Raw genomic sequence first — 12,407 nt, forward strand, 5'->3', positions numbered from 1 at the left:
CCCCAGAACTCCTCTCAGCACAGGAAAAAAACCATTTCAGGACATAATCTGATGAAGCAGTTCAATGCAAAGCTGTAAAACACTTAGCCACTCACTGCACTATTTTGGGTACTCACACGGTGCAGACCATGCATGCACATAAACAAAGAGGCCATGTGCCTTTTGGGAGCTCTTTATTTTTGGAGAGGCTGGCTGTGTCACAGACCCAATGTGCTGCTATACAGGTGTCCCCTCACTTTGTGCCTGCTTCTCCTTTGCAGCTCTGGCTCTCTCTTGCCACTTTCTTCTCTCCTTCAGCCTCTCTTCTGCTTTCAGCTTCCGTGCCTCCTGAAAAACCTGCAGAAAGAAGGTGAGAATATGGGAGAAAGGGAAGGTCAAAGGTGTCTGTTGCCCACCACAGCCATTCCACCACCACTGCTCACTGCAACACAGAGTGGGATCTAAGTTCCTGCAGCAGAGTGTTCAGTGAGATCAGCTCCTTTGTGCCTTCCTAGGGGTCTGCAAATAGCCTGTTATTTAGGGCACCATTCTGAGGTATGGAGCAATAGCTATCCAATCTCTTATAATTTTACTGGATTGAAATTTAGTATTTCTAGACTGAGGGCATTGTTGAGCTTTTTGATTCTGCTGTTACCTCAAGATATTCAGAGTAAACGAGGACAATGGCCATATGCATATTTCTGTTCTAACACTGCCATCATATTTAATAGTTTACCTATTACCTTTGAGGAAAAGCTACACTGAATCATACATTTCTGTGCAAACCAGCAACTCAACTTGAGGTTCTTAAGCATGGTACACCCTCATTATGTGCTTCACCTCCCACTAAGTAACCACCTTTCACAGAGCTCTACAGTCATTATATTATCATTGTCTCCTCAAATCTAAAGCACTGACTTGAAGGCCTTTTATCTATCAGCTTCTGCCAGCTATCTGTTCCAATCGCATCCTCTACAAGATTTTTTCTGCTCCAGCTACCCAGCTTTCCCTCTGGCTCTCTCCATACCTTGACACAGAAAGCCTTCTTAACAACCCAGCGCTTGGTGACCCTCCTGAAGTAGGCAGGCCGTGGTGTGTACTGGATGTTCAGCTGCTTGCAGGTGTTCTCAAAGACGTCGCAGCGGACACGGCGAAGATAGGCCAGCAGTTTGTTCCTGCGATCCATGGCCATCAGCATGCGACGACGGTTATTTTTATCCTGCAAAAGACTTGAGTTCACTGGATCGCAGATAGATTGCTCTTTCATCCCAATAAATTACTTAGAACAGAGCAGATGATGGCTAAAAGGACACAATCAGGTTAAGGACAGTATCCGAGAGCAATTTTTCTTAGCAGGTATTGCAAGAACATTAGGTCACTACAAGAAGGCTCAGGAAGACTTGATTTACTTTGCAGTGAAATTGCTTTCTCCAAGCTTCAGTGTCTTGGAGGCGAGGAATGCAGTGAAGGTCTGCTGGCTAAAAGCTCTGCTTCCCCTCAGGCGTACATTTCCAGAAATAACACAGGCTTTTGCTTTTTTCTTTTTTCTTGTTTTTGCTTTTCCAGGATTTAAAGGCGAAAATAAAATCTTGGCTCTATTTGACAGTTTGATCTGTTCTTTGGAAGAGAATATGCATAGCTCGGTTCACACCACTCAAGGCTCTCTCTCATGGAAGCAATCTCCCTACACTTTACAAGCAATTCATCTAAAAATAGGCTTGATTCAAGTACTTTCAAAAGGTCTTCTCTGCTGAAACGTTTGGTACAACTTCTGTGTTCTTAAAAACTAAATTCTCCTCTGTTTTAGGCTTCAAGCTTTTATGATTAGCTGATAGCTACAAACTTTTTTCAGACACAGCTGATTAATTTGCTCCTTACCTTTTCCATGGCATTAGGAATCTTCAATAGACCTTGTTCATAAAATCACACTCGTGACGTTTTGCGTTTGGGCTTCAAACCCACGTAGTTTTAGATGGGGAAACAGCCATTATGACATTAATGCAGTCCTGTCCATAAATATTTTTACAGTAGAACAGAGGAAGAATATGGCTGAAGCAATCACATTAGTAATGCTGACAGCTAAGCAATGAAACCTGATCAGTAGATTTAGCTGAGCTCTGCTCCAAGGTATCTGCTCAGCCATCTCCAACAACTCAGTAACCAAAAAGAACACATTCCACCTTTCAGTTGGTGCAAATGCAGCTGCAACTGAGCCAGCAGCTTCCCAGACTGACAGCAAGGAGCAGCTACTGTTATCTTACAGACCATCTTAGGAAAGCCATAATCCCCAGCATTAAAATCCTTTTGTCCTTAGCTCAGAAAACAATCTGAACAGCCGCTGCCTCAGACGTGTGGGTTGGGATTACTGGCACTTACCTTGGGATGCCTCTGAAGATGTTCCTCAAAAGTGCGGATCTTGGCAGTCAGTATGGCAGCTGTGAGGACAGATGTGAGAGCTGTGAGAGAGCAGCAGCTTTGCAGAGTGAGACAGCATCATTTGCATTCCTTTCAAAGGACTGCTGCTGCTCTTATGGGTACCCACTGCACAACAGCAAATACTCCCACACAGCCTTCAGAGCAAATGGTAACACAAAATGCAGCCTACATAAACTCAGGTAACAACTATCACCATTATAAAGCTGACTGTTGCAATTCCAACAACTAATCACATGGTTTTCCCTGTAAGGCAGGTGCTTCACCTCATTTGAACACTGGTGATTTTATGTGGCCTTCATCTCTGCCCTGTGCTTCAGACAGAGCTTGCCTATGCAGAAAGAAATCTGGTTGCCATGGCTAAAATCTATCATTTTGTTTCAGTAATATCTTTTACAGGTGCAATGGGGAAAGTGTTGCCAAACTACATTAAGCTTTAGTGCAAGGCTAGGTATTTTATAGGGAAGAGATTAATGAATCCCTTCAAAAAGTATGGAAATTATTATACTCTATCAAGTGAAGAGTTCTGCAGCAACCCTGTCCTGGCTCTTCCCCCATCCGTTATGACTTCAGGAAACAAAGCTGTATATGGGCAGGAAAAAAAATAATCATTTCCAAACTCAGAGAGTGATCTTCCAACTGAAGTTCTGCCATTTGCTTTTCTCTTCATGCCCAGTTCATTCAGCCATAGATGGAATGCTGCAGGTGCAGAAGCCATGGAAACAAAACTGACAGACGTACATCACTGTAAAAGGGCTGCAGCAGCACAGACTATTTCAGAGAAGCCTTACCCTAACGACACAGCAGAGCCATAAAAGACTCCCTTATGAGCAAACACTGACAAAAGGGGCAGTTTCACATCACATTGAGTAATGACATGACAGGACCATAAAGGCTTAAGTGACTTTCCAACACGCCCAGTAAAGACCTTTGTATAGATAAATAAACTGAGGCAAAACGTTCCCGTTGTCAGCAGGCAGCAAGATGTCTTCATGGCACCTTTCAGATGCTTTTGGCACCTCTAACAACGTGCTCCAACTGCTCCCTCTGTGCTGTGTGCATTGCCTGGCAGCATTCCCAAACCCTGTGCAGGCCCACCTGCCTCCCAGGAGCTCTCCTGAAAGAGATTCTCTTGGTTGCTACAGGAAACTTGAAGTGATGGGGTGGGAACAGCTGAATAAAAGCCAAGTGAACTATCATCTGCCAACCATAGGGCTCTGTTTCTTCTAACTTACTTTGCACCTCAAAGGAGCCATTGTCACTGGGAGACCTCCTGACCTTCTCTACCAGCTGCTGTATCTTTATCTTCATTTTCTCCCTCTGTGAATAACAAAAGAACTCGTCACTTTCTGAAGAACGCTGTATGTCCGAGCCATCCCAAATCTTTTCCCAAATGAAGACTTTGTAGCTTTACTCCAAGTCCACCCTAAAAGGTGGAAGAAGTGCTGCAAAAAAAAAAAAAAAAAGGAGCACAGCAGGGACGGAGCACAAAAAGATTTCAGCAGAGAACAGAATCACCCTTGTTCAAAGGAAGAGCCCAGGCACACCCCTCTTCCCAAAGTTGCAAGGGAGAGGTGTTGAAGAGCAAAAGACACAGAGCTAAAGCTGATCTCACACGGCAGTAACCTTCCATTTTTGCACTTTTTTAAGCTTAAGTGGAAAGTGGTAAGAAACAGTGAGATCTCTGTGATGCCTTTCTTGTTTGCTTCCTTGCTTTCTGGGCATATAAAAAATAAAAGTCATTTAAAGAACATCCATGGTCCAGTGTACCACTTCCCGTAAAACAACCCAACCTGCAGCAGAACCACAACAGCTGCATCTCCTCCTGTGATTGTCTGACACTTCATTCTCTTCTTTTAATACTCAATTATTATAAAAGAGAAGAGCCCAGGATAAACTTTAAGAGCCTGCAAGACTTATCACCTTTGTGCATTTAACAGCCCCACAGCTGCAGTTACTGAGCAACACTTAGAAAGTAAATGTAGGGCATTTAACAATGTAGGCAAGTCTTACACAAACGTGTTTGCTACTCCATCTAGTCTTTATACAAGTGCAATAAAACTAACCTGGCTTGCCATTTCCAGTGACAATAATCTTTTCACTACGTCGTCAACACTGCAAGGAGAAGGAATATTAGTCTATCAGCTTAGAATGAAGTATAATAACATAAAGTTGGATTTTCAGAACACATTAGTTTTTCTCAACTTATTCTAGAAGTTTACAGCAACTCTCCTCCCCTCCCAAACTTGTCAGATGTAAACTATCTTTGTATTCCTAAGAAGAATAATGGTTGAGATCACATAAACATCAATTAGTTTTGCTGCTCCGGAAAGAACAGCATGGAGTATTTCAAGTCACAGTGAAGTCTTATCCAATTCCAAAACAACACTGCATATAAAATGGATGCTAAAGGCTAACTGAGCACCAAGTTAAGCAGCCAAGGACAAAATGATGACTTTTAAGACTTGCTTCTTCAAAGACCTGTGAAAGTCTCATTCACGCCACTGGGGGCTCTCCCTGCACCACACATGAGCAGTTCTAGAATCAAAGCATGCAAACGCAAAACTCTGAGTCCAAATTTTAGAAGCAGTCACACATTTTGAGTCGTTCAATTATATGCTCTTTAGCACATGAGTTCAAGACAGGCTTGGGTCATTTCTAAGATTATTATTTCTATTACATCAATATTATTTCTTTTTCTATGCACAACAAAGTCCACAAATGTGGGCAACCAGCACTTGTGCTCAGTGTATCTTACACTAAGAAAGCAGAAAGTTAAAGCACTGCTAATCAGTGACTGCTTCTGCAGATTGACTTTCAAAACAACTTTCCAACTGTTGTGCACAGCAGTGACCACAGAACTTTAATTACTGAGCAGGTGACGGGCTGCACAAACTGCCTGTATGCATATAAAATACAAAGTTCTGAAGAGACTGATCATTCCTTCATTATGTCATACCTATTTACTACTGGGACATTGGCGTAATCTTTCTTCAACATTGTTGGAGGGAGATCATCCAAATGGCTGGGGATGTCTACAAAAGAAAGATCCATGTTTGAGGAACAGCAGTACAAAGCCAGAGCTCTGAATATATAAGTAAGTCAGAGGAAACATGCTGCAAATAAAACAGGCTAAATGCTCCAAACAAGAACCAAGACATTAAGAGATGAAGCTGAGATGACAGGAATTGAGTGAATATACCTTTCAACTTCCTTCTCACAGGTCTGGCGTAACATCTTGCTGTCTGAATAAAAGGACCGCAAGCTTGAAGGAAAGAAAACAAAGATTTCATAGAATCACTGAGATTGGAAAAGACCTCTAAGATCATCAAATGCAACCACCAACCCATCTGCACCATGCCCACTGAGCACATTTCTAGCTTATTAGATTGTTTGCACTTTTCTACCTACATTCCTACCTGTCTCAGTCTGTACTAGAAAACAAGCCAGAGCACTCAGACCACAAGGTGACCCTCACGGGTCTTCTGTCCCACGGGAACAGCTCCAGGTTGGTTCTCAGAGGGACCAGCAGGAAGAGATGACAACCACCCCTCAGCAAAGCGAAGGGCTCCCCCCCCCCGCTGCGCTCATTTAAAGCGCTTACACCGATTATTAATTCTACTAATTTCACACACGAGTGCCTCTCCGTTACCCTCAGCCACTGCCTGCGTGCTGGCAGCAGCGCGGCACGGACAGCAGTGCTGACCTTTACTTCACACCGCTGCCTGCTGTGCCGCGGGGCCGCGCTCCAGGCACAGCCGTGGATGCTCTCAGGCCGCCCCAGACCCCACCGCAGGCCCTGCCTCTCCGATCGCTGCACACCCAACTCCTTCCCGCCTCTATGTTCCCTCCACCGCCCCGCGGCCTCTCACCGGCCCCGCGGCCGACCCTCAGTGCAGTCAAGGCCCCGCGGGCCGCCCCCGCCAGGCCGCGGCCCAACGCCAGCATCTCCTCACGGCTCACGTCTCCCCGCCTCTGGGCGCCGCCATCTTGGTCGGCGGTGCTGCCGAGCGATTGCCGAGCGCATCGATCGGGGCGTGACTCCACGATTCCATGACTTTTTTTTGACCCTTCCCCTTCCGCAGTGCCTTCGGGCCCCACCGTTGCCCTCCCCGTTACCCCACCTTCCCCCATCGCTCCGAGGAACGCGAGCTGTGATCCGAGAAACCTCCGTGTTTATTGCTGGGGGCAGCAGGGCCACCGAGCGCCTGCAGCCACGGGCAGTCCGCGGGAGGAGGGGGAGGCGGGGGTGGAGGGAGAAGGGCCCCTATGGGATTTCAACCCCACGGAGTGACAGGTGGGGCTCCAGGCCCGGCTCGGCTCAGGGGATCGGGTTTGGTCCGTGGCGGGGCTCAGCAGGGTTGGAAGTCGTGGAGCTCCTCGGCCCCGCTCACCAGCAGCCCCCGCAGCAGCGGGAAGTCGAGGAGCGGCTCCTCCAGGCTCCCCCGGGCGCAGCTCTGTGCGGCCCCGCGGAACCAGAGATTCTCGTAGGATTCGGGGCTGGGATCCGAGAGCAGAGGCTGCGTGGAGCTGGAACGCAGGTAGAGGCACGGGGCGACGCGCTGCGGGCCACGGGAGCTGCCGCCCACCACCTGCACGTACTGCACGGGCTCTGCCCCCGGCCCCACTTTGGCCTGAAGCGTGCCGGGCCCGTGCTGCTGCATGTAGGGCTGTGGCGGGGCAGGGGGCTCGGCTGGGGGCTCCTTGCCCCACGTGGGGGCCTGCTTCCCCGCTGCCTTGTCAAGCACTGTGACGGTGGAGATGGTCGCCAAGCCGGGCTCCTTCACACCGGGGGCCTGCAGGGGCTCCTGTTCTGCTGGCACCCACGTGCCCAGGCTGCTGTTGGCTGGGTCAGGGACGCTGGGCCAGAACTGCTGCTTCACCCTGGGGGTGACAAAAAGGGGTGAGGCGAACCTCGGGAAGGAGGTGTCCCCTCCCTGCTTCCTCCAGGCACACTAGGGCCAGGGCCGTGGCTGGGGCTGCCCAGCATAGGGCAGAGGTGAGTCCCAGCCTCGCAGTGTAATTCTCAGTGTTCACCTCCCGTTCTTCTGGAAGCAGATCAACAGGATGATGAGCAGGACAAAGACCAGCACCAGGGTCAAGAAGAGGAACTGGATTTCGATGTCATCTGGGAAGCAGGCGGGGGACAGGGTCATGGCAAGAAGTGTGGAAGTGTCCCTTGTCAATGTGGGGCATCTCTGCCACATGGTTCCATCCCCACCAGTGTGGCCTCACCTAGCACAGTGGTCACCAGCGTCAGGCTGGTGCCATTGGTGCTTCCACCAGCTGTAGAGGCCATGATGTGCACTTTGTAAAGAGTAGATGGCTTCAGGCCTTGGATGGTGAAGGAGCTGAGGGAGGAATTAACAACAGCACCTGCAGAGACATGGGGGCTGGTGGAAAGGCTGGGGTGGCTCTGCTGCTCAGCCACAGTCAGGGGCACCTCCCCCCAGGCTGCCCAGAGCCCCAACAGCAAGGCCTCAGGCATCTCCAGGTCTGGCTGGGGCAGGGGCTGCTGGCATCCCCCACAGCACCCAGGTGAGGCAGGGAGCAGGGCCAGGACTCACTGGAGACCTCTGCAGTGCTGTTTGCCCAGAAGACAGTGTAGTGGGTGATAAAGCCATTCTGCAGCTCCACGGCCACCGGCTCCCAGCTGAGCTCAGCCTGGGACTTGCCAATGCTTTTCAGGTGGAGTTTTGGGGCATGGGATGGTGCTGAAATGGAGCAAAACATGAGACTGGGCACGGTACAGAGCTGGGCTGAGCCCTTCTGCACAGCCCCTAAATTATGGGCACGTGCATGCAAGGGTGGGGTTGGTGAGCCCTCTGGGACCAAAAGGGCTGGAAGGACACACACCCTTCTGCTTGGAGTAGGCTGCTACATGAGCAGGTGTCCCAACGGCATCCTTGTAGAGGGGGTACACCGAGATGTTGTACTTCTGGAAGGGCTCAATGCTGTCTGCAACAGAGAGCAGAGGGGGGCAGCAGGTCTGGGGGCTCTGACTGCTGAGAGCCCCACATCACCATCCTGGCTGCTCTGTGCTGTGACCAGCGACAGGATCCAGAGCAAAGAGAGAGTGTGAGAAGCGGGCTCAGCGCAGGCTTTATGCCACGAGCCCTGGATGCAGGCACAAGCCAGCACTGCAGAGCCCATTGGGAGGGCTGGGACCCCCAGCAGCCCCCAGCTTACCCTGGATGAGGGTGGCAGTGGTGGTCCCATTGAGTTCCAACTGCCAGCACGCACTGCAGTGCCTGGGCTCTGAGGACACCTGCTGCCACTCCAGCACGTAGGCAACTGGTGGGACCAGTGCTGCCTCCCAGCGTACCCACAGGCTGCGCTCACCCCCGGGTACAGCTCGGAGCCCAGCCAGGGGCTGACCTGTGAGGGAATAAGCAGCCAGGGTGAGGACAGAGGAGAGCATCCCTGCTCCGCTCCCGCAGCCATGGCTGTGCCATAGCTCTGCACCTCGTGGGGAGGTCGGTGCCACCTCACCTTTCCTCTCCAGTAGGACAACCTCCGTCGCTGATGACTCGCCAGCGGCATTGTAGGCTGAGAGATAGACCCTTCCTGTCTTCTCTGGCACGGTGAAATGGCACTGGGTGTCGGTGGTGTTGCAGACAGTTTGTGGCTCCCTGCCTCTCCTCCTGGACCCCAGGGTTACCCGGTACCCCAGCACGCGCCCATTCGCTTCCTGCCGCCGTGGGGCCTGGACACAGGGCACAGAGCACGCCAGGGATGCTCAGTGTCACAGTGATGCTGTGCCATGCCCAGCTCTGCCTGCCTGTGCTCACCTTCCACCGCAGCTGCACCTCCATCCTGCCCACAGCTGGCTGGGTGCTCCACCACGCGTCCAGCTTCCCTTCAGGGGCTGCGTGGGGGGACAAGGGATATGAGGGGAGAGTAGTGGTGTGCCGTGGCCATGCTACCCAGGGGTGGGCAGGATTCCTGGTGCCCCCCACGCACCTTTCTCATGGGTTGTGTAGTTCCTGCCCACGCTCCACTCACTCCAGTAGCCTCGTGCTGAGTCCCGACGGCACCGCATCTGGAAGTGGTACAGCATCCCGAAGAGAAACTTGCAGTGCTGCACACTGCCTGCATGGCCTGGGATGCCTGTGACCTGGGAGGAACCAGAGCAGGGTTGGTACAGGGTGATAGAGCAGCCAAAGGGGACACTGCCATCCCCACAACTGTCCCCTTTGAGTCACTGCACGAGTCCTGCTGTCACCTTTCCCCACCAGGGCGCAAAAAGTGCTCCCATAGCGCAGCCCCAAGGTACAGGAATCAGGGCAGGGAAACCTGGAGCAGAGGTGGGGGATTGGCTCTGCCCCCGTCAGCACTCACCACATCCCAGGAGGGGTCTTCGGCGGCACGGTAGCGCAGCTCACAGCACAGCTCCATGTGTGCATTGCGTGGGGCCATGGCCCAGGTCAAGGTGATGCAGTCGGTCTGGGGAGGCACGGAGTGGATGCTCTGCAGGGTGGGGGGATCCAGCTTGGCTGCAAGGAGAGCCACAGGACACGGGTGCATGGGAGGGACAGGAGTTGGAGTGCAACGAGGTGCAGGGATGCAGAACTGCTCTGAGCAGCCTATGCTCAGCACAGCCTCATGCTGCCCGGGAAGGTTCCTCCAATAAATAGTTGATGGGAGCTGGATATATTATTCATAGACCTCCTGAATAAATGGGTAATCAATTGCTGGAGAGAGTTGTGGAGTGCAGCAGGTCAACTGCTGGCTCATAACCCGCCGGCTCGCACCGCGCGGCTCTGCAGCGTGCCCATGGCACCTATTCATCTCCTGAAACCATTCATCACGGCAAAATATGACCTACGAGCCCAGCATGCTTTAATGGCTCTCTAATGTCCTTCTCTCACTGCTAATTAGCTTCCCCATCCCTGATCTCTGTCACTCACCCACATCCATGGGGTCGATGCGGAGCCGCTCTGACTCGGCTGTGCCCAGCGCATTGGTGGCTGTCACCCAGAGCTCCATGGGGCGGTACAGCTGCAGCAGCCGCCGCGGCACCGTGCACTGACTGCGTCCATTTTGTGGGGTGCAGCCTGTCACCGCTGGGGATCTGCTCCTGCAGTGAGGATGGGGTGGGCTTGGGCCTGTATGATGCCCATATGAGGTTGGTTTTTGGATGAGATGGCTGGGATGTGGCTTACGTGGCACACTTGAGCATGACGTTGGTGGGAAGGTGGCCGTCAGCTCCCTGCTGCCAGCGGCACGTCAGCCCATAGTCACCGAGGTCCAGCAGGCAGCTGAGGTTGGAGGGCTTGCCAGGGGGGTCTGGGGAGAGCAGCCAGCAGAGGAGCTGGGCAACATGGCCCGGATGTGACGGCCCCAAAGCAGCCCCGCGGACAGCAAAGTTCTGCATCACTGCAGAGCAGGTGGGCGCGCTGCACGGCCACGCACTTACAGCCTGCTCGGATCTCAGCCATGCCGACCCGCTGCTTGGTGCCGTTCCACTCCACGCAGCACCACAGCTTGGCCTGCGGGCGGTTGAGCTGCGGCACGCTCAGCTCAGACACTTCAGTGCCCCCCACACCACGGCGCTGCCTCCCAGCCATCGGCTCGCTGTCCAGCAGCCAGGAGATGTGTGGCTGTCCATCCTCCAGCCCCCGGCACCGCTCCCGGCGGATGGTGCATGATGCAGTGATGGCTGACCCCATCGGCACCACCGGAGTGCCCACGGCCACTGAGGCGCAGTCCAGCTCTGCTCCGCTCTGCTGGGTCCCTGCAGGAGAGGAAACGTGTCAGCCCCACAGCGTGCAGGATGGAGGGGCCTCTTTCCTGCACGGGGCCCCACGGGAGGGGAAGAGATGAGCGTTGGGCAGAGCTGCGCAGCCCCATCCTGGGACGGATCCCCACTCACCACTTGGGCCGAGGAGCAGCAGCAGGGAGAGCTGCAGCAGCAGGGGGGTCCCAGCACCACGCCTGGCCATGCTCTGCTCCGTGCTTTGGGCATCACCTGGAGTGGGGGGCAGTGAGCGGGGATGGGGCTCAGGATCAGGGCTTGGCCTGGTGCTGCCAGGTGTTGGAGGAGGAGAACCACCTCCCCCAGTGCACTGTGCTCAGTGGCACCGCGCTGCCCAGTTCTGTGGCACGAGAGCCCTGCGCCCTGCTGTGCGCCGCAGCTGATCGTATCGCAGGGATCGTTGGCTGCTGCTGGAGAGATTTGTGGTTAGAGCGAGGAGGGAGCTGAGGTTGCACGGCAGAGATAAGCTGGTAGAAGGAAACAGATGAATGAGGGCACTGCAGCAGGGCCAGCAGCTCTGCAGGGCCTGAAGGTGCTGCCAGTGTTTCTTTGCATCCACGGCTGGTCCCTATGCCAGCTCTCCCCTTCTCCTCACACCATCCAAGCACATCCTCCTGGTGCCAGGCTCCTGCCCTGTGCTGGCACTTGGCACTCAGCACCCAGCACAGGGGGAGAACATCATCTGCCCCATATGGCACCCACACACCCCAGCACTCGGGGACAACAGGGACATATGCAGACAGGGTGCACCCCACGCCCAATCCCTACCTCTGCTCCGCACCTTCTGTGCCCCGCGTTGTCACTGCCCGCTCCCGGTGCTGCTCTCCATCTCCTGATGGTTTTCCGTGCGCTGCCTGCTCTCCAGCATGCTGCTCTCGCCGTTAGTTCCTCAAAACCAGTGCCGTTAATTGCTGCTCTCTGAAGGAGGTGATTGCAAAACACTTCCCTGCAGGCTGGGCTGCCTCACGCTGCAGGAAGGAGAGTGGCACGCACGCATCCCGGGGGGAGCAGCACCCAGCCCCATTCCTCTGCCCCACTACAGGACGGGGCCCCACCAGTGGGACTGCACTGAAGGTCACAGCGAAGGGACACAGCAAGGGGACTCAGGGCTGTGATGTGGGGACGTGGCAATACAGCAGGAGGACACAGGGACACAGTGGAGGGACACGGCTCGGGGACATGGGCTGCCCTCCCCTTGCTGCCCACAGGCCTGGTGCTTAGGCCAGGGTTGTCAGCA

At 53.4% G+C, this 12,407-nt stretch overlaps 2 protein-coding genes across 2 annotated transcripts; both read right to left on the reverse strand.

Moving 5' to 3' along the window:
* Window positions 1-156: 156 nt before the first annotated feature.
* MRPS15 (mitochondrial ribosomal protein S15) lies at window positions 157-6,386 on the reverse strand. Its single transcript, XM_042834172.1, has 8 exons — window positions 6,285-6,386; window positions 5,615-5,677; window positions 5,372-5,447; window positions 4,479-4,527; window positions 3,648-3,732; window positions 2,356-2,414; window positions 1,007-1,198; window positions 157-336 (listed from the first exon to the last, which is right to left on the reverse strand). Exons 1-8 carry the CDS (start codon window positions 6,358-6,360, stop codon window positions 217-219), a joined length of 720 nt encoding a protein of 239 aa, XP_042690106.1. The 5' UTR covers window positions 6,361-6,386; the 3' UTR covers window positions 157-216.
* Window positions 6,387-6,641: 255 nt separating this feature from the next.
* CSF3R (colony stimulating factor 3 receptor) lies at window positions 6,642-12,063 on the reverse strand. Its single transcript, XM_042834019.1, has 15 exons — window positions 11,939-12,063; window positions 11,288-11,383; window positions 10,832-11,149; window positions 10,578-10,701; window positions 10,323-10,492; window positions 9,754-9,908; window positions 9,376-9,529; window positions 9,204-9,280; window positions 8,905-9,118; window positions 8,602-8,790; window positions 8,269-8,370; window positions 7,980-8,126; window positions 7,648-7,788; window positions 7,450-7,540; window positions 6,642-7,296 (listed from the first exon to the last, which is right to left on the reverse strand). The coding sequence occupies exons 2-15, from the start codon at window positions 11,355-11,357 to the stop codon at window positions 6,765-6,767; spliced, it is 2,484 nt and encodes an 827-aa protein (XP_042689953.1). The 5' UTR covers window positions 11,358-11,383; window positions 11,939-12,063; the 3' UTR covers window positions 6,642-6,764.
* Window positions 12,064-12,407: the final 344 nt, after the last annotated feature.

Source organism: Centrocercus urophasianus, unplaced genomic scaffold (assembly GCF_019232065.1).
Source record: "Centrocercus urophasianus isolate 14NV4802_14NV808 unplaced genomic scaffold, USGS_Curo_1.0 seq_43, whole genome shotgun sequence".
Classification (NCBI taxonomy): Eukaryota; Metazoa; Chordata; class Aves; order Galliformes; family Phasianidae; genus Centrocercus; species Centrocercus urophasianus.